The 21,299-nt window shown below is 25.6% G+C and overlaps 2 protein-coding genes across 8 annotated transcripts in view; one reads left to right on the top strand and one right to left on the bottom strand.

The window, feature by feature from the left end:
* LOC107445992 (ATP-dependent 6-phosphofructokinase) overlaps positions 1-12,878 on the bottom strand; it is a 32,394-nt gene extending 19,516 nt beyond the window's left edge. For 2 of the 7 annotated variants that reach the window (XM_043047675.3, XM_043047682.3), the window contains exons 1-7: positions 12,759-12,878; positions 9,181-9,358; positions 6,093-6,223; positions 5,293-5,444; positions 2,654-2,843; positions 1,561-1,726; positions 1,403-1,447 (exon numbers count right to left, since the gene is read on the bottom strand). In XM_043047675.3, coding sequence (XP_042903609.1) covers positions 1,403-1,447; positions 1,561-1,726; positions 2,654-2,843; positions 5,293-5,444; positions 6,093-6,223; positions 9,181-9,191 — 695 coding nt within the window. In that variant the 5' untranslated portion in view covers positions 9,192-9,358; positions 12,759-12,878. Of the gene's footprint in view, positions 1-1,402; positions 1,448-1,560; positions 1,727-2,653; positions 2,844-5,292; positions 5,445-6,092; positions 6,224-9,180; positions 9,359-12,590 lie in introns of all 7 variants that reach the window. The other 5 variants (XM_043047679.3, XM_071177496.2, XM_043047680.3 and 2 more) reach the window with 3 other exon arrangements.
* Positions 12,879-13,088: 210 nt separating this feature from the next.
* Positions 13,089-20,975, top strand: RpL19 (ribosomal protein L19). Its single transcript, XM_016060520.4, has 4 exons — positions 13,089-13,127; positions 13,561-13,667; positions 18,482-18,725; positions 20,659-20,975. The coding sequence occupies exons 1-4, from the start codon at positions 13,123-13,125 to the stop codon at positions 20,930-20,932; spliced, it is 630 nt and encodes a 209-aa protein (XP_015916006.1). The 5' UTR covers positions 13,089-13,122; the 3' UTR covers positions 20,933-20,975.
* Positions 20,976-21,299: the final 324 nt, after the last annotated feature.

Raw genomic sequence — 21,299 nt, 5'->3', positions numbered from 1 at the left:
TTAATTTTCAAAGTTTAGCTTTTACTGCAAATAGAAAACCAATTGCAAATGGATAAACAATTACAAACACTAGAAAAAAGGCAGATTTCTCTTTTTAATCATTATTATTTGCTAAATTTCACTAACTGAATATATAGAAATCAATTAGTATCTGTAAAGACACTGTACGTACAGTTCATATTTTTATATTTTAGTTTTTCTTTTTCTTTTGGTGCTTTAAGAACATATTCTAAAGAATTTTGGTTTAAAAAAAAGAAGGCATAGCTGCCAACCTTAGGAATCAAAAAAAAGGAACACTATATGTGACCAAAATTTAACTATTAAATAATAACATTAATAGACATATATTTAAATACCGTATGTAAATTAGTAAAACAAAACTAGAAACACTATCTTTAGTTTATAATTAGGAATACCGGTATAATAATTTAAAAACAACAATTACCTATTAATATATAATTATTCTTCTCAAAATTATAAAACACAGGTAAATAATAATCTACATCATAAACAAATATTTCTGATGCAAGTGTTAAAATACTACAATAAATTTTTAAAAAAATAATAATAGTTTTTAAAGATTCATCTTAGAGAAATGATCAGCAACAGCTATTGGAATAGTATTTTCTAATAAAAAGCTACAAAAAATTACTTCAGCACAATAAACATAGAAAGCGCAGTTGCAGCAATCAGAATAAGGGATTGGTTTAAAAACAAATATGATAAAACCAGATACTACAGATCTATGAAGCAATAAATAATAAGATTAAATAATTAATTTAGAAGTGAAGTGCGTTAGGATCTAGATTACTCAAAGTAATTATTGCTAACTTCGGTCAAAAAAAAAAATTATAAATAACATAATATTTCTTATTTTAATAATTTTTGTTAATAAACTATACAAATTGATCTTATTTTCAATAATAATTATCACAATTAAGTTTAATTATCAAGACCATTTACATAATAAATATATACCTGTTAAATATATATCTGTTAAATATATAAATGACAATATTTCATTTTAAAATGTTTTTTCTTCCAACCTTCTACTATGATGTGAATGAAATAACTAGAAAGATGATTTCTATTTGTAGTCCACAGAAAATGATAAATTCTTTTTAGACCAAACAGAACAAAAAGTGTTTGCTATCTTTCTAGAATGCAATGTCTTGTTTAGGAAATTTATGTTAATATTCAATGAATATGGAGAAAAAAAATACAAATTTGCAATACTGGCTCATCACAGCATATTATTCACAAAAATAAAAAAAGAATAATTTAATTTACAGAAGTATTCAAATGAAATTAATCCTATGCTATAGAAAAATTAAAATTTGATTTTGAGAATAATGCAGTTGGAAACTATATTACACACAAAATAATAAATTAATTTACTTACCCACAATGACGACCCATAACTTCCAATATAAATGTTCTTTGATGACTGAAATTTATGATAAAATAAATATAATTAAGCAAATATAAGAATACTGTTATTAATTAAAAAAAACAAAAAACAATTCTCTTTCCAATAAATAAAGAAGTTATTCAATTTACCTGGAGGCAGTAGTAACAATTGCATCAATTGCTTCAATAATACGATGTAAAGCAGAATCAGTACCAATAGTCATGTCTGTGCCACAGAAATCGTTATCAATTGATCCAACCATACCAACAATATTTAAAGAATGACACTGTTCTTTTTGCTCAGCAGTTATTCTTCCTATTTATACAGAAAAAATAGTATTTTAATTTATATTTAATATAAAATATTTTCATACATGATAACAATTTGCAGAAAATGCAGCATTTCTTTAGAAAAAATTTGGGTCTGTTAAGAAATCCTTCATAAAACATTTTATTATAAATATTTAATCTAAAATTTTTTTAAATCTAAAACGGGCTCAATGCGATCTTGTCTATTTAAAAAATAAACTCAGTTTAAAATTAATTCTTTCAAAAAGGACCTTTTACAAATCTGTCTGATACTAAATTGCCTTCTTAATCTTATTTACACTTTCAAAGATACAATTCTTTTAAAAAAAATCTAAAATTTCTAAATTTTACTAGTGGTATTTTCTGAAATTGTTCTAAATCTACAAATAACACAAATATATGTATGCTTTCTTATTAGTAATGAATTACAATTATTTTATTTTTTCTTTCATCCTAAGTGTTTTACTTACAGCTCTAGAAATTTGTAAATCTAGTAGCACTAAAAATTTTTTTTTGTGACTATAAATTATTGCTTCCCATTAACGTTTTGCAGTATTAGGTATCAACTATTTATTTACATGTTAAAATCTCAACATATCTTTGAAGCACAAATGGGTTTTTCACAAAATTATGACAGGACCCTTATTTTATAATAAAAATAATACATAAAATATTAATTTTTGTCTTTTTTTTTTTCCTTGAGGACAGCAAGCAAATTTTAAAAATATCTTCAGCATTTTTTCGTTTAAAAAAAAAAAAAAAAAAAAAAAGGTCTAGCAGAGCAAATTTTGAAGCATAAAAATTATTTCCTACATTTAAATCCTGAAAAAAAAACTTCTGAAGTAAATGAAAAGAAAACACAGAATTATATTTATGATGCGTAAATGTTATAGTTAAGATAGTTAGAAAGACATTTTTCTCTTTTAAATAATACCTTGTGATAACAGTTCATCTAAAAGAGAAGACCATTCTTGCCTAAACAAATTTGCACCAGTTAAGCTACCATCACCTCCAATCACTACAAGATTTGTAATTCCATTTTGAATGAGATTCAATGCTGCGGTCAAGCGTCCAGGCCTTTCTCTGAAGTCTTGGCACCTTGCACTTCCTATCACAGTACCACCCTACATAATTAAATGAAATTGGACTTTAAATAAGAAACAGTCAATATTTAAATGCATATAAGACATTTTGAATATTTTTTTTTCTCTTTTAAATAAATAAAACTTTGTACTAACAATTTTTTGCAACCAAATTTTAAGATTGATAATAAACTTAATCCTTTTAAGTTAAATTAATGTTTATTAAATATTATAAAAATTTCATTTATTTATGATGCAATGACCACAACACATCAAACAAGCATGAAATAAAGAAATCGAATAATTTTTCTTAATCTTATGAATTATTGCTTTTAGAAATTGAGAAGTAAAGGTGAAAAAAAAAAAATTATGATAATGTGTTTAAGAGGAGCTTAAACTTAAATGTGTGTTGAAAAAATGTAAGAGAGAGTAGGTACACAATACTTATAGATAACAAAGTAGCATTTTCACAATAAATATTTTGTACACTGGTATTAAATGTTTATTATATTTGGCCTAAATTTTGTTGCTTTAGATGAAAAAAATGAAATATCTCTACACATTAGGTCAGTGTTTCCTAAACTTATGATTCTTGTGCACTCTTTCTAAATTTTTCGTAATGCTGTGTACCACTAATAAAAAAATGAATGTATATTTTTTATTATAAGAAAATTGCACAAAAGTTAAAAATCACAACTCTGCAAAAAATAGCCAATAGAAAAATATGTAATCGTAAATTTTCATGGTTAGCTTTGTCTTTAAATAAAATTTTTTGAAACTTTCGTTTATTGCAAGATATTTCGCATAGGAATGCGTACCCCCCTAAACTGTTCCCATACCCCTAGGGGTACTCGTACCAAGCTTCGAGAAACGCTGCATTATGTATGTAAAGCAAAACATTAAAAATACTCAATAACTAAAAAATTCTTAGACTTATGTTTACTTAAGTATCACTCAAGTAGAAAGAAGATTAATTAATAAATAATTAAAAGAATCTTTCTTCTTCTTTTTTTGTTATCACAAAATCTATGTTTAAGTACAATTTAAACATAAAAACTGAAACATTGTTAAACAAAGCTAACTTTAGTATAAATGTTTTAAAAAATAAAATTGAAAATTACTTAATTAGCACAGTTTTCAACACATTGTCCTATAGCGTTAATATTATAACATATAACCTTAAAAAAATTTTAATTTTTGACAGTTTCGAATTTTCTTACCATAATTTTGTATACATTTGTAACATTTTGTTAATTGATTAATTAATTTAAGGGCAGGGGTCTACCAATTCAAGTGCCCAGTTCATAGGCTTCATTGGTAGTGGATATATGTCCCTCTCAATATTTAGAAATTTCTCAAAGTCTCTCTCAATATATCAAACAAAGAAAAAATCATTGTGAATTATCATCAATTTAAATTTCTATTACACAGTTAAAACAATTAAATTATTATTTTTTCATGCATTTGGCACATTTAAGAATTTTTTTCTTCTTATGGGTGAAATTTAGAAAACATTGTGTCAGTTTAATTTAATTTTGTCCCCTCAAAAATTAGGCTCCTGCAATGCCTATGGCCCAGTCATTACTGTGCCTAGAATAAATTATGAAATTAGCAATCAATATTTTAGTTAATTTCAGTACTTCTAAGAAAAAAAAAGATTTATCGAAATAGAACTTTAAAAAAAAAGACAAATTAGAAAATGATACAGGCATGCAATGTCATTTTAGCTACCTAATATGATTAGTTCTACATTAAAATTTTAAGTCATACATTTGATCACTGTATTTATTTTTAGATATTTATTTTAGAAAAAATGAAATTCCTTTAATATAATTTTATAAAAACAAAAATCTGCTGCTCTGCTTTCCTCTCCAAATATGCGAACTGTTAAAAATTCGTGCAAGCATTAAGTAAATTGGAACTTTTGAAGATTTCTGCTAAGAAGATAATAATAACAAACAATAATTCAGTTTATCAGTTTTTTTTAACAAAAATACATAAAAATGTTAATAAGGCAAATAATTGTTTGACTGGTAAAATAATATTGTTTTTCGAATTTTTCGGAAATGATAACTTTTAAGATCAAATATAAGTATGTTTAACAAAATTTTTCTTTTTGAGGATTAAAGTAAATTAAAAAAAAAAAATAAATAAACACTCACTTATAAATGTGAGTATACTAGTTATGTTTTAGGCAATAAGTTATAAGTAAATAAATTTTACTTGCTTTTCAGGAAATTTTTTATTTTTTCTTAATTTTATATTTAAGAGGATTAAAAAAAATTATTTGAAAAAAAGGTTATAAAATTTTCACAACATTTTGACATGAATACTTTTTAACTATTGAAGTATCAAATTTTTAGCTGTTTCTGCATATTACATTATTTTTCAGAAATAAAGTATAAAATAATGTACAAAACCAAATAACAGTTAAGACACTTTTAAAAGCAAAGTATAGTCTATACAGAGAGCTTATGAGCAAATTATACACCTTATGAATAATACTAGATACACTAGCCCATGTAGCTTCAACAATGTAATCTTGACCATCAACCATTCCTTGATAGCCCTCTTTAATGAAATATACTCTACAACCAAGATACAAGCCCATTCTAACTACAGCACGCACAGCAGCATTCATACCTAATGGATACATGAATGATCATTATACACTGCAATTCATTCAATAAATAAATTTATTTTCACATTTAAAAAATTGCTACTAGAAGTTTAAAAAATAAATTAATTGTAATATCATACAACAAAAACAAATTAATTATAAAATATTTCGTGAAAATTATCTCTAAAGAATATACATGACTATTATTAAGAAAAGGAAAGAAGTAGAGATAGTGTTTTCTACACTAGGGTGTACTGTAAGCTCTTTACTGCCTATACTTCCAGGTTAGTGTTTACGAGGTATTTTGAAGCCATTTGGTTCACAACAAAATAATTGTGTTTTTTATTTACAAATATACATTTTTTACAGTACAATTATTTACATACAATTATTTACAGTATTTTTTATTAACAAATATTTGTTACCAGATTTATTATTTCGGAGAAACAAACTAAAAGTTAAGTGAAAAAAAAAAACTAATTTTTTTGTATTATTTTGGACTCATAACTTTGACATCTCCAATGGTATGGCATCTAAAATCCAGAAATTTTCTGAATCAAAATCTTAGTAATTGAGCAGATCGGATTTTTCAGGTTATACTGTAATACACTTTATTTCTTTTTAAAAAGAGCTACATTAATTTTTAAAGAAAAATATGGCTAAAAACAAACCCTGAGAATCTCCTCCACTGGTAAAAACCCCTATAACACGCCCTTTCTGTGAGCCTTGGCCCACAGATTTGGCCTCCTTACTTGGAAGATCAGCCATAGGATCTATTATGTAGATACTATCTCTCCTTAATCTGAAAGAAAAAATTTATAAATAATTACTCAAACACAAATGCAACTTGAAATAGCACTGAGAAAAACAGAAGAAATACAAGATGTTTCAAAACTATCTAACTTTTAGAAGCAGTAATGCTAATATAAGTTAAATGATCATTGAAGATGCTATTAATAAGATACATTTTTGTGAGGAAAAGAAACTACTTTTTTTTAAATAAAAAAACTGTTGTAATTTTTTTCTTTTGTATGTTATTTTCTTAACATACAAAACATAATGGAACTTTAAGATTTTCCATTATAAGTCTCAAATTTCTACTTTTTCTCTTTCAGTTAAATGCACACAGAATTAATAGTTAAATTTACAAAGAGTCTCTCTGATATGTTAAAGAGTATTTAGGCAAAATTGTACAACAGCTTTAATATTTTAGTCATAAATAACATAAAAATGAGGCAAAATTACCAACAATTGAGGTAAGTACAAAGTAAAGAACATAACAAGCTAATCTAATTACATATGTTATCATGCACATCAATGTTGGAAAGTTATTTTAGACATTGATGCGCAATGATAACATGTTACAATTTACACTTTTACATCAAGAAGTTGTAAAACCTGGTAATTATTATTAAAATTATGAATTACAAATATTTTTATAGCAATTATATTAAAAAAAAAGTATACCTTTTTCAAGAAAGTATATGTTCATGATAAACACATTAATATATTTACCTAGAGTTTGTCATCAAGAAGTTAATATTTCCAATATTAATTACATAAGTGACTCTTTCGGTCTTAAAGATGTTAGAAATTATGATATTCATAATTTTTTAAGCTCTTGAAATTCACATTAAAATAATAAAAATAAAATATAAATATATAAGATAAATATAAATAATTAAAATAATTTCTAGAAAATATATACAAGCATGAATTATACTTTACACATACAATGTGCTTTTCTTTACCACAGTTAAATGTGCAATATGAATAATAAAAAATATTGCTTACTATGAGCTTCATGGTTTAATGAAGCTCATAGTAAGCATAATTCAAACTCAGTATATTTCATGTGTAATTTAAGAGAAAATATTAGTTTTAGTCTTATACATATTTGATTTAAAACATATCTAAACACACTTTTTACTCGTATTTCTCTCTTCTTAACCTATACTAGAAAGATTTTATGATATTTATCTTTTTACAAATATCATTAAAGATCTAGAACTTAAGGTAAAATTTACAAATAAAAAAAAAGTTTTATTTCAATACAATATTAGGAAATACACTTTAATGAATTGCTGAAAAATTATTCATACAAGCATAGTGCTTTAATTTACAATATTTTGCACCCCACAGCCTTTAAAAATGCCCAAAACTTATCTTTGTGTTTGAGAGAGAGAGAGAAAAAAAGGAGGCAGAATTTTAATATGTACTTATTGTAAACTTTCTACTTCAATATTAATAATTACATTCAATATTAAGGTTTTAACGTAGATAAAAAGCAAGGTTCATGATAAACCAGATTTTTTTTCTTCATATTTTAAAAACACTTTGAGAAATTTTATTTTACAATTGGTAGTTAAAATTCATTTATAAGTGATAGATTATTAAAATATTTATAAAAACACATTTAAAACTAATCACTGCATTAAAAATAGTTCGAGATTCAAAATTATTGAAAATGGTATAGACATGTATAATTAATAACTTGTTAAAATAAACAAATCATTTTTTTAAAGAGAAAAAACCTTTTCAATTATGATATTTATATAATATTAATAATATTTACAATGAAATTTAAAAAGGCAAAAATCAATGAAAAAAAACTTAATCTCATATTAAAATGCTTTGTAAATTTTTACATTGATAATTTCTATTTATAAAAAAAATCATTTAACTTAAATCAAATATTTTTTTCATTTAAAAAAAATCAGTTGAGTTAAATCTTGATATAGTTGGTGACATAAATCAATGAACTCTGGTTATAGTTAAGACTGTGTACGTTATCAAATTAAGATATTATATTTTTGAATTTGTGAGGAAACAGAAAATTCAAATGTATTTGCATATTTAATATGTCACCTAATGAAATAAAAGGGGGAAAAACAACAATACTTAATGAACGTTTTAATACAATATACTGTGGAGGTCAGATTTTAAAAAAAAAAAATCACAACAAGTGAAAATGAAGGATTATTTTCTAACAATGTAAAAACACACTTATTATTCATAAACCTTTAGATTGTTTCTTGCAAAAAAACTTAAAAAAAATTCTAAGTTACACTTGATATCTTCATTTAAAATAAAGATTCTTCTGCCAAAAAAATTGTGCAAGAATGAAAAAAAGTAATAATACCAACCAAGATGGGAAAAAAAATTCAGGTATAGCACAATACATTTAGTACCATATTTAATAAAGCACAAAAGAAAAATTAGAATCAGAATCATACGAACTTTTCCCTAAAAAGCTTTGCTATATCAGATGTCAAAGGTATACAATGTTTATGTGGCTTCAGTGTAAAGTTCACAGAGAAAAAATACAATAAGTCTTCTTTCAGAAAAAAATTTAATGTTTTCTCCAATAGTTACAAACTTAAAATTATCAACAGTTTTCAAGGTTTAATGTCGAAAGGCCCTTAAGAAATCAAACTAACACCTTAATAAATAAAATAAAAAACAGAAGAAAAATCAAAAAACAACTTTTTTAAGAATATAATTTAAATATTAATGATACTTGAAAAAAAAAAGAAATATTAAGCACAAGAAAGAAAAACATACCTTTAATATATGTGTAACATGAAATTAATACTTAATTCAGAACAAATAGATATGAATAAAGATTAAGAATACAAAGAAAAAGGATTAACAATGTAAGGTTTTTCAAGATAGGGGGAGGGGGTTGAAATTATAATAAGCGATAGAATATGAAGGTAATAGAAAATAAATTGAACGATATGAATCATATGCACTTACTCTTCCTCCATTATACAATTAGATTTTGAAAGGCATGCAAGGTTACATAGGAAATTCTCATGCAATTATTAAGATCACTTCACACACGACAACACAAAAGGCAATTTATTGAAGTCATTACCAATTGTTTCTGAGCGAGTTTTCAATAGCTTCACAGATTTCAGTTATTTAAGATAACCTAGAAAAAACATAATTTGTTAAACAAATATAAAAAATATGTCTAGAAAAGAGTTTTTTAAATTTTAAATTTATTTATTTCAGATTTTTCATTTCAAATTTTGATAGGCACCTCTTACATTATTCTTAAATAAAACTAAAACAAATTATGAATTAGTTTTAAATGAACAATATAAAAAATAGTTTTAGAGGTAAAGAATCCGATAAACTTGAATAATAAAAAGGTTTAGTGCAGAATTGCTTAAAATTTGTTTAGAAAGAGTCTGTGAAGAAGATTAAGAGCTCCATCGAACAAGACTTACAAGAAACAAACTTATCAAGTTATAGAAATTTTCGTTAAAAAAAAAAAAAATTCATGCAAATAAAATACTATAATGAACATTATTGTATTATCATTTATTATAAGGCCTCATATATATAAAAAAAAAAAACCTAAAAAGACCAGAGAAATTTTTAACAAAAATTGCTGGTTTCATGACAACATTCTTTTATAAAACTTTCTTATTACAAGTTTTAACTTTGCTTTACTGAGATTTATTTATTTAACTATCTAAAAATTCAGAAAACAGTATTTGAAGTGTACCTGAAAATTTAATTTTTTTTTAAAGGATTTAAAAAACCTTTTTCAGTTCAAAACCTGTAAACTGATAAGATGTGAGGTGCCTTGTCTCTTTAGTCATGAATTGAAACACAAACATAATTTGCAGATTTTTTCCCCTTTAATTGAAATTAAACAATAAAGGTCAATTTTAAACATTCCCAAATTCATTTTTTGGTATTATAACTGTGTTCTGAATTATTTTGATTGACTAGTGCATAATGAGCTAAGCTAAGTTTTATAGGTAACGTTATTTAATGTCAAATACAAAATAGCAATTTATTGAAATAAAGAGCATATTTTTATTATGATTAATAAACGCTAAAGAAAAAGAAAACAATTTGGGCCAAGTGATTTATTGGGATTCAGTAGTTTTCTTTCTTTTAAATTCATAATTTAGTTTGAATTAGAATTTAAATAAAAATTTTGATTTTTTGAATAAACCTCCTAGGTTTGTAGGGGGATCAAAAACACTTTGCAACAATGTTCCTTTATTAATGATGGCAGTTTTTGGAAAAAATTTTCTTATTAATTTTAAGGATCTACAATTCTTTGGAAAAATAAGACACTTAAAAAGTTTTGTTGACCTGTTTGTAAGTAATTTAAAGATACAATACATTAAAAATTTCATAACAGAAATGGAAATGATTTTAATAAAGAACAATTAATAGAGTTTGGAAAATGATAATATGTCTTAATTTAAATTGCAAAACTGTATAATTAAAAAAAAAAAAAACAGAATACAGATTTTAATAATTTGTTTTTATGGATGCTCATTTAATATTTTATTGTGATTATTTTATTTAGTTAATGCAAATAATCATAGCAATACAATAATAAGCTTTTACCAGTATAATATAAAAATTATTTTAAAAATTTTATATTCAATCTAATAATTATTTTTGTTGTTCATTTAAAAATTTGCCAAGAAATAAAAGATATGAAAAAGTCTTGTTTTTCTAGGAGAGTCAGTTAGCAAAATTTTCAGATTAAATGCTACACAGGTTAAATAAAGTTTTAAAAATTTTTTAAAAAAAAAAACATTTAAATATTTTTCATAAGTCATAAGATTTGATGCAATTAAATTTGAAAGGAGAAAACCTTTGACCATTAGTTTTTGCCAGAAAAAAATGTATAGGTATTACAAAAAAGAAAAAAATAACAGCTAGTGTCCAAATTCAAATTTTTTTTTTTAAATGATTATCTTGCATTTAATTGAAAATGAAATAGGCTAAATATTAAGTTCTTTTGTTTGTTGGTAATGTAGCAAACCATCCTGAATGATATAATATCTTTATAGCTTAAATAACTGTTTGATTTCACAATCAGGTACCCCTCCCCCTTTTTTTAGATTATTTTAAATATAATCAATTAATTTGAAATATTTAGAGTATTTTTTGGATCACTAATGCACAATTAGAACTTCAAGACAATTTATGCAAAATTAGCAATGACAAGCAATGCAACATTAGAATTTTGTAACAATTTTTTTAAAAATCATTCTATTACTTAGGTAACATTATTGGCTTAATTTACAATGACATACTAATAACTAAACATAATTATCCATTAAACAAATAACATAATAAAACTATCACATTATGAAAGCATTGATTCATTTATAAGATGCATTTAAGAATTGTATACTAAACTAACAAATTGTGACCTTTTATAAATGGTTCATGGGATAATTTTGAGCAACATGTGTGCAGTTTTATAGCAGGGAGTAAACAAAAGTTATTTTTAACAATAAGTGATTGTTCAGTAGAATTATGCTTGTTTATTAAAATTATAAAATAATATTTATTAGTTAAAATTATTAATTGCATTATTAATTGATCACTATTTTTAATATTTTACAATATAATAAATAATTATACTTTACTGCATAATAAAAGTATTAATGTTTATATGTTTCACCCATTTGCTTGCATTGTACTTTAAAATTGCAATTTATTTTCAAAATTTTCATTCATTTATATGCTATAAAAAAAACTAATTTTTTAATTAATTCACTGAATTAAATCATTCACATAGTAATTAACCACTGACCTCAAACTTAATTTTATTTTATGTTATACAAGAATTTAAACCTGTTACTAATAATATTTAAAGATCGTGAGTAAAATAGTAACTAAAAGGCTACAGACACTTAAGTTTCAAAAGAAAGAAAAAAACATAAAAAAAGAAAACTCACATTATAAAATATTTCGTTTTAATTTAAAAGCTCTTTCAGTTAAGTGTTAGTTGTCCTTTTGCTTTTTAATGAATAAAAAAAAAAAAGAAAGAAATAGAAAAGAACATCACATAACTAAATAAGTGGTAAAACAATTTAAAACTAATAAATACATATCCAATAATTGCTAATGCATGAAGATTAAAATATACTTTTATACACTTTCTGAGATGGAAGAAAAACTATATATGGTGATAATCTTTGTTAATGCTAAAGATACATTATTTTCCAGCAGGAATTACTTAAATCTTTGCAGGGATTACTAAATACAATAACTTCCGTATGACACACAAAAGCGAACCAATAAATTTTATAACAATGAATTACATCACTAAATATTTGAATTCTCTATGAAACATGATATGATTTGCTCGAGGTAAACAATAATTTAAAATTTACCGCCAGTAAATCAAATAATAAATGATGAATAAATCTTGATTAGGAGAGAAACTGAGCTAATTAACAAAAGCTTATGACAGTCTCTTAATGCTAAAAACCAATGGATCCTTAATTAATTTTGTTTAATTAATTCAACACCGGCGAATGATGAAACAAAAACTAGCTAACCTGTCAGCAGCCTTGTCATGTCACCTTTTCTCCTGCATCCAAGATCATTCATGTCCCTTTCGTCCTTCAAAATTTCTTCAGATTTGTTTTTGATAAACGCCATCTAGGTTTCATAACTATAACTAAAAGAAGATAATTTTATGTAAAAATCATCCTTTATTTCTGTTAAATACTTCGCTTTAAAATAATATTTGATAGATTAATCTATTTATTTTAAAAGCAGTGTGATACTTTTCCTACAAAAATAAAAAATTTTGCTTAGCTAACAGTAGAGCCTATACCTCATGAAGTTTATATTTTATTAAATGGCAACCTTAACACAAGTGAACCTTTAGTCCACAAAAGACGGTCTAAGGAAGAAGAGATGAGGTAAGAACCCTTATAATAATTTTTATATTGAAATAAAATTCAATTGCTGAAATTATTTCGTAAAATAACCTAAAAAATGAAAAGTATTAAGTTTATTTATGAAATTGTATTATTTAGTGTTTTATTTCAGTCTTCATAACAAATAGCCCTAACAATATACACGTGGCGTCACCATGTAAAATTGTTGATGGTAAAGAATTAATCCGTTTTGATTTTATTCTGCACTATTAAAGTATAAAACTACTAGAAATAATAGTTTTAAAAAAAGTAAAGATTTGTATATACATTAGTTATAATACTTGTTCCGGAGGGTTAAATTCTGATATCGATTGCGTTACTTCATAATATAAATATATGTTGTTGATTACGGTTTTTCTACTAGTACGGATAGTAATGTTTTTAATTGTTATTAATGAGGGAACTCTTGTTACAGTTGCTTAAGGTTGCAGAAGCGGCTAGCCGCAGCTGTTTTAAAATGTGGAAAAAGGAAAGTGTGGTTAGATCCTAATGAAATGAGTGAAATTGCCAATGCAAATTCAAGTAAGTATTGCATTATTGAAAATTTTTTTCCAATCTTTGTATTCAATTTGTTAACGCTGTTGAAATAAAATGTCTAATTGTTTAATTTAAACATCGAATTTTATGTTCGTATTAAGCTAGCTATTTAATAAATATCAACAAGATATGTAAGTTTTTTGTTTTTATGCAAGCTGAAAAGGTAATGTTAATGAGCCAGTGGGTAGTTGAAAGAGTATGTATGTTGTACCCAATAGATTATTATAAGGTGGGTCAGGCAAGATTCCTGTATCATGATCTGTGGCAGAATAATGGCTAAGTCTTGGCAACTTCCAGGATTAAAAAAAAAGAGAATATACCAACTCGAAGGGTTATGTAACTTGTATCTTCCTCGGCCAACCTCTACACATTTTTAAAAATAGGTTTTTTTTCTTGTTTAAAATCAATTTGGTAATACAGGGTATCTGTGCACCTGGAAAGTCATGAACATAATTTGTCCTGAAATGTCATGATATTTATTATTTTTAAAAACAATCAGGAAAGTCGTGAATTTAGGTCTCTGAAAAATTCCATTCCCCCCAGTCTCCCAGTCCAAATATCTGAATGTTATAAAATCCCCTCTCGAAGAGGGTCAGAAACTTTTATTAAAATATAAAATATTTTTACATGTTCTTTATCCTGTTCTTTCTAAAAATGAAAGAAAAAAAATTTCTGGAGCTATTTATCTTTTAAACTTCTGTGATTTCAGAATTTTTGTTATTAATTATTTTTTTTATTTTATCAATTTAAAATTCTAGCTGAAGCAAGCCAGTCATTGCCAATTTTTTTTTAAAATTCTGAAACGAGAACAATTAATTCGGAACTTTAGAATATGATTCTGCTGAAAAATAATTTAAAAAATTATTTGCTCAGTTATTTTATTACTTCAACTCTTTCTCTACTGTTTTTCAATTTTGAAAATCAATAAATATAGTGATGCAGAGTATAACAGTTTTGGTTATACCTATCATTTCAATTCATGTTATTAAGCTTTTTTAAATTGTTGTGTTTTTGTTGGAGAAAATAGTAACTTCGTTAAGTCATGAAAAGTTCTTGGAATTAGTCATGAATTTTAAAATCTAAAATGTAGCTGATACCCTGGTAATAGTTTGCATGACAGGTCACGATACAGAAATATTCCCAAGATATTGTGCATTTAAAAATGTTAATTAGCCTGAATTTATTCATTAAAAAAATTTCAAATAAAAGTTTTTTGGAAGATTGTTTTGTTTGAAAGACATATTTCTGTATAATATCCTAACAGTTAATATCAGAAAGCATTTTCTATAATTAGTCTTATTTAATAACTATGATTAAAGAATCTTGTTGAACAATAATTTGAGATCAAACATTCAGTGATCACTTAAGCTAAAAAACCTGAGTTTGCATGTAATGCTATAATTCCTATAAATGATATATAATAAAAATAAAAATTGTAATTATAGTAGCATATAAAATAAGTATTATGCTTATAGAAGTAAAGTACCCAGGTTTTTCTTTTTGGGTAAATACTAAAAAAAAAAATACGCAAATACTAGGGTATTTAATATTTCAATGATCGTGTTATTCTTTTGGGTTTTACAAAATTATTTATATTTTAGTTATAATCAAGTTTTGCTTTCATTGTCAATGGTTAATTAGTTATTTACGCATAAGCAAAATCAATTTCAATTGAACATTTATAATATGAGAATTATTGTAGTTTAATTACCATTTCAGAGTGGCTATGATTTAAAGGTTAAACTCATAATTTCCAGTATTTCTAGTTTCAAAAGCAAGGAAAGTTTGGCTAAAAATATATCTTTAAAATGCAATTTCAGGGTTGCCACTCCACAGGGAAAACCTGGAAAATACAGGGAATTTAAAAATCACCTAAAATAACAGGGAAATTTGTTTCTATCTTTTGTCTTTTAAAAAATGGTGACTACTCAAAGCGTAATCTATAGGATATTTAACCATGATATTTCAGCTATACTAAACTATTTCATTTACTATAGCATTATTTAAGTATGTTCAGCTGTTTTTCTAGCAATTAAAACTAATATATATAGTTAGCCCACTATAGCTCACACAAGAGCTCAGTAATTGTTGTTTCCTCTTAATATATTGCTTATAATATGTACAGGGAAAACACAGGGAATTTTTTTTTCAGATTTGAGTGGCAACCCTGAATTTTTTTTTTGGTTTTTAAGTACTTTATTTCAGAAATATAGTCATGTAAAACTTTAGTAGCATATGAACAATGTGTAATACTTTTTGGATCTTTATTTTGGTGTAATGTGATATTTGAATAATACTTAAAGTGTAAAAACTCTAAGCAAAGATTTATGTATATTTTTCATAAAATATCATAAATAAGTTATGAATATTAAGTTTTACTACACCTGATGTTTTAGGGAAATGAAGTTTAAATATACTTATTGAACTGATAAAGTATATTTTGTTTTGTTAATCCAATTAATAAGATTGATTTGGAAAAATTTTTTAGTAAATTCAATGCTATGATTTTAAATCTAGTTGGTTAGGATATAGCAATCACACAAATATATAATTTATCTGAGCTGAACTTTAATATAATTTACCTGAACTGAACTTGAAAATCATTAGATACAAATCACAAGATATTTTAATTCAAAAAAATATTTAATTTGGAGAAATATTTAACTAAAACTCAATGTTATAAATTTGATTAAAATCTCAAAACAATTTTAATAATTAATATTTTAAATGGAATTGAGAATTGAATTAATGAATTAAACTTATATTTAGTTTTTAAATAATAACTACCTCTTGCTTAATTTTCTTGTATTCTAAAGGTTAAATAATGTTTTGCTCATTGTTATTGTTTCTAACAAGGTACGAAAAACTAAACAAATTGTCAAGTGATTTTTGAACTTACATTACAAAATTTAAATATGAAATTTCTGATTCAGTTTTATCACTTACGTTATATTTATAGAAAAGAAATAACAAATTTAAGATATCTTAAGCTTGTTCCGTATGCTTATTCATTACTTCTATTGCATTCAGTTTGTACCATTGCCTTGAAGGGGAAAAAAAAAAATTTCTTTAAAGCCTTAATGAAAATAGACCATTTCTCAACCTTCCCTTAAATCACTTAGCCTAAAGTTTACATTGATGTTTAATGTTTATTTTATATTCAATGCAAACCTTTCTGCGACAATGTACTTGTAGTTTTTAATGTTTATTTTTTGAAGATATTATAAAATTTCAGAACTAAGAGCAAGAAAAATTATTGCTACATGCTTTAAATTGAACAAAAAATGATAAAACCCCTGATTTTGGGTATTTTTCCAAGGCAAGGGTAAATATTTATAAATACCCTACCTACTGGATATTGATCTGACTGACATCCTTAATTCTGCATGATTCTAATATGTTAAATAACCTGTAAATGTATAGTGTATAAAAATAACAGAATAACCTCGGGTTTTATGTCAGATTTCGACAGTTTTTGCCAGGTCTTATCAAAAATAAGTTTTTGACATCAGAATCCCAACCCTGTGTTAAATATTTTTTTTTTTTTTTTTTTTTTTTAATGAAAATAATTGTTATGAACTTTTTAAATTTTGCTGCTGTATTAATGCAGAAACAGAATTACAATAAATTTGAGTTTTATAAGTTTGTAAAAACTTCAAAAAAATTAAATTGTAAATATTTTTTTATTATTCTGCGAAATTTTTTTATAATGCTTTGTAAAATTTAAAGACCTCATGATGCAGTTAATAAAAGAGTAAAAGAGCTTTTTTTTAATTTATTTATTGGCATTGCTTTTGCTCCTGCTGGAAACACAATAAAATATTTCAACCTATTAGTTCGAAATTAGCTTGTATACAATTGTATACTCGATCACAGTGCAAAGTATGTCAGACATTGACCCTTAGTCTTAAAAATTTGGTGTCTAAATCATTTAAATATAAACAGGGCTGAGTGCAAAATTATTTTATTACACCATGTTATACGTGCCTGCCAATTAGTTTATCTTCATTGTTGTTAATCCAATAAACCCTTCCCAGGAGAGACACTTGAACGAAAGTTTTGTCTTCGGCAGACGCTTCTTCTTTCATTCATCCCAAATGAATATTCTGCGTTCAGCAGTATAGGCTAAATACCAAATATTTGTGTGTTGCATCTCTAATTTAGTAGCAGTAATATTATAATTTTACAGTGTTGCATTTGTATTAATATGAAATCATAATTTTTTTTTTTTGTTAATAAATAAATGAACAATTTATAATTATTCATAAAATTAATCACTTGGCTAATATGTGAATAAAAATTCATATCTGGCAATTTTTTAAATAAAATTTTATAAATTTAAGAATTGTTTAAGTTTACTAAATGCATAACTCATTAAAAGTGATACATTACTAAGTTGTGTTATTTAAAATATGTCAATTGAAATTATTAAAAATGTGAGTGATTTGTTGCCGTTATTCGTCTGAAATGAATATTCTGTGTTGAGTAGTATAGGCTGAAAACCAAATATTTGTATGTTGCATCTCTAATTTAGTAGCAGCAACTGTTGAGCAGAATCTTGTATCTAATTACAATTTTAAATCTCCCTGAAAAAGTTTTTTTTGCAATAACAGGACCCTATTAGCACAAATTCACAAAAGCAGGACCCTGGTTGAAAGAATGTGACTTAATGTTTATTTTATATTCACAAATTACGAGTAATTTTGAGCAGGACCTTTCACAAAATGTGTCCTTTCTAACACTGTTTCAAGTACATCATTTTTGTTATTAATTTTAATGATTTTATTTTATTTTTTCAGGACAAAATATTCGTAAGTTGATTAAGGATGGTTTAATTATTCGCAAGCCAGTTGCTGTCCATTCTCGTGCACGTGTACGCAAAAATAAGGAGGCGAGGAGGAAAGGTCGTCATTGTGGCCCGGGTAAAAGGAAAGGTACTGCTAATGCTCGGATGCCCCAGAAAGTAGTGTGGATTCGTCGTATGAGGGTTTTAAGAAGACTGTTGAAGAAATATAGAGAAGCCAAAAAGATTGATAGGCATTTGTAAGTTAATTTGCTCCTGATGTTTGTGGCCACTGGGTTTATAATTTTTTCTTAACTGTAAGAAGCAAAACAGTTGCCACTAAAAGAAAAAATCAACACTGAATTTAATTTTTGACCAATTAATACTGTCTAGTGTAGTGTTATCAGAATTTTCAGAAACTTAAACTCACTTGCACCGAAATTTACCTTTACTAGATAATGGCCTGCATATTAAACCACTCATTTGGTTATTTTTTTCTTTTTTAAAAAAAATTTTTTATTTTGATGATTTATTTTCCTTTAAAAATGAAAACAGAAATAACAGCTAAGACTTTCAGCATGTCAATATACTAAAGGTGGAAATACTAACTCTAACAGAATTTTTTTCATGTAAGCATATGTTCAATTAACCCTATTTATCAGGACATTTTAAAGGAACTCGCAAGGCTTACAAAAATAAGATTAATAAAAATCCTGACACCATTCTTTTATTGCAGTGTGACATTACTTGATCATTTCGCTATTGAAGAATGTGAAAAGTAGCAATCTTTTCATTAAAGTGTAATTCTTTTATTTTTAGCAAAAAAGTTTCATTTTTAAATAAAGGAAATTTGATTTAAAAACTAATTGGGAAGACAAATTAGTTGATGGAATATTTTTTTATTCATTTCGGTCTCCAAGACTGAAGAGTAGAAAATGTATTCAAAGCAGGGAGGGAATATATTAGTTATTAATTAGTAATAAAAGTAAAGCAAAACGCTCCCAATATTTTACTCAACCAGTGTAATCAACCGCTCAATCAGCAACCAGTGTAATAGTTAACTTTATGATGATCATAAGATTGTATTGTGCATAAAATGGATGCTGTAATAATGGGTTACTTCACTTGCTCTGATTTTTACTCTTTGGTGGATCTGAGATAGGAAGCTAGCTTAGGTCACAAAAGAACTTACTCTTTCCATCAAAGCTTGCCCCCCCCCCCTTTTTTTTTTTTTTTAAAATTTGAATTGAGCCTCAAGATATGGGGAGGCAGCTATCTGAAAAATATTGTTCAGATAACAGCAAGACAATAAAGTAATGCTTGATTTGGATTTAACTTTATTGTTCTTAAAAACGAATATTAAGGTTACACATGCCAAGTAATAGAGCTTTGTTTGAGGCAATGATATAGTACTGTTTATTCCCTAGTTGGTACTTTTTAAAATTGTTGTGTGGTTACTCCAAATAATTGCTTGTTTTACTTTCTGATGAGTTAAGATGACGTTACTGTACTGAAACTTTGTAAAAGCTGACTGTTACCATGGAATTTATTGTATCTATTCTGCCGGGTTTATTTTCAACTTTTGTTTATTTTTTAAAAATTTTATTGGTGACTTGAGTCATATTTTTCTATTTTTAGAAGATGAAAGTAGATCTTATATGATTTTGATGCTACTTTTAAAACTATCTTCATATTTACGAAATATTGTGGTATTGATCTCTCAGTGGTTATTACAGTATTAGAAAACCAGCTTTTCGAGATAATAAGTTTTTAATAACTGGATTAATGATTGACTCATGTTTTTTGTTGCAATTTTTGAGCAAAGTGTATTAATTATCGAAACCAAAGCACTGAATAATTTTTTCAGCGGGTGGCTTTATTTATGCTTGTTAAGCATATATTGCGTCTGAGATAGCTAAATTATTAGAAATATTTAGACTACTATTTAGTTGACCATCGATATACAATTTGCTTATATGAATGGAGATAAATAGTAAACAATAAGTTCATAGCCGTTTAAAATTATTTAAGAAGATAATGCTCTAAATAGTGAAAGTTCTAACCATTAAGTTGTACGTAGTTAGCTTCTACTAGCTTGTAAAAGAACTTAAAGGTTAATTTACGCCACTAGTTACAAATTTTAAATGTTGTATTTTGTCTGTTCAAATACAGATAATATTTTTGTTCTTTTAGGTACCATGAACTTTACATGAAAGCTAAGGGTAATGTATTCAAAAATAAGCGTGTACTCATGGAATTTATTCACCGAAAGAAGGCTGAGAAATCAAGAGCTAAGATGTTGTCAGATCAAGCTGAAGCAAGGAGGCAGAAGGTGCGTGAAGCACGTCGCCGACGTGAAGAAAGGATACAACAAAAGAAAGCAGAATTATTGCAAGCCTTCCAAAAGGAAGACGATTCAGCTGATTTTGTTCGAGGAAAGAAGGAAGAGGAATCCACAAAAAAATAGATGCCTGTTGTGCATGATTAATAAAACGAGTATTGTCTTTAAACGGTGTTTTTTATCTCTATATAATCGCATATTTTTAACTTCCACTTCAATCGAACAAGACATAAATACTGAACTTTCTGTACTGGGTTCTTGTGCGTCTGCTGCTATTTTTGTTTCATGAGAAAACTTCATAATATTTAGAAGCAAAATTTTTAAGTATGAAGTGAGGACTTCCTCTATTTTAAATACTGCAAAAAATTTGTCATTCCAAGAAAGTTCAATTATCTCAGTTTTGTTATGTGACCATATTATTTATAAATTTGGCATGATCAATAATATTGTTTTATCGAATATGCTTTTATAAATTATTTTAAGTCTAAAAATA

The sequence above is a fragment of the Parasteatoda tepidariorum genome, chromosome 2 (assembly GCF_982258835.1).
Source record: "Parasteatoda tepidariorum strain Cologne lab strain chromosome 2, Ptep-v5.0, whole genome shotgun sequence".
NCBI lineage: Eukaryota > Metazoa > Arthropoda > Arachnida > Araneae > Theridiidae > Parasteatoda > Parasteatoda tepidariorum.
The sequence above is the reverse complement of the archived record's forward strand: the minus strand, read 5'-3'. Positions and strand labels throughout refer to the sequence as shown.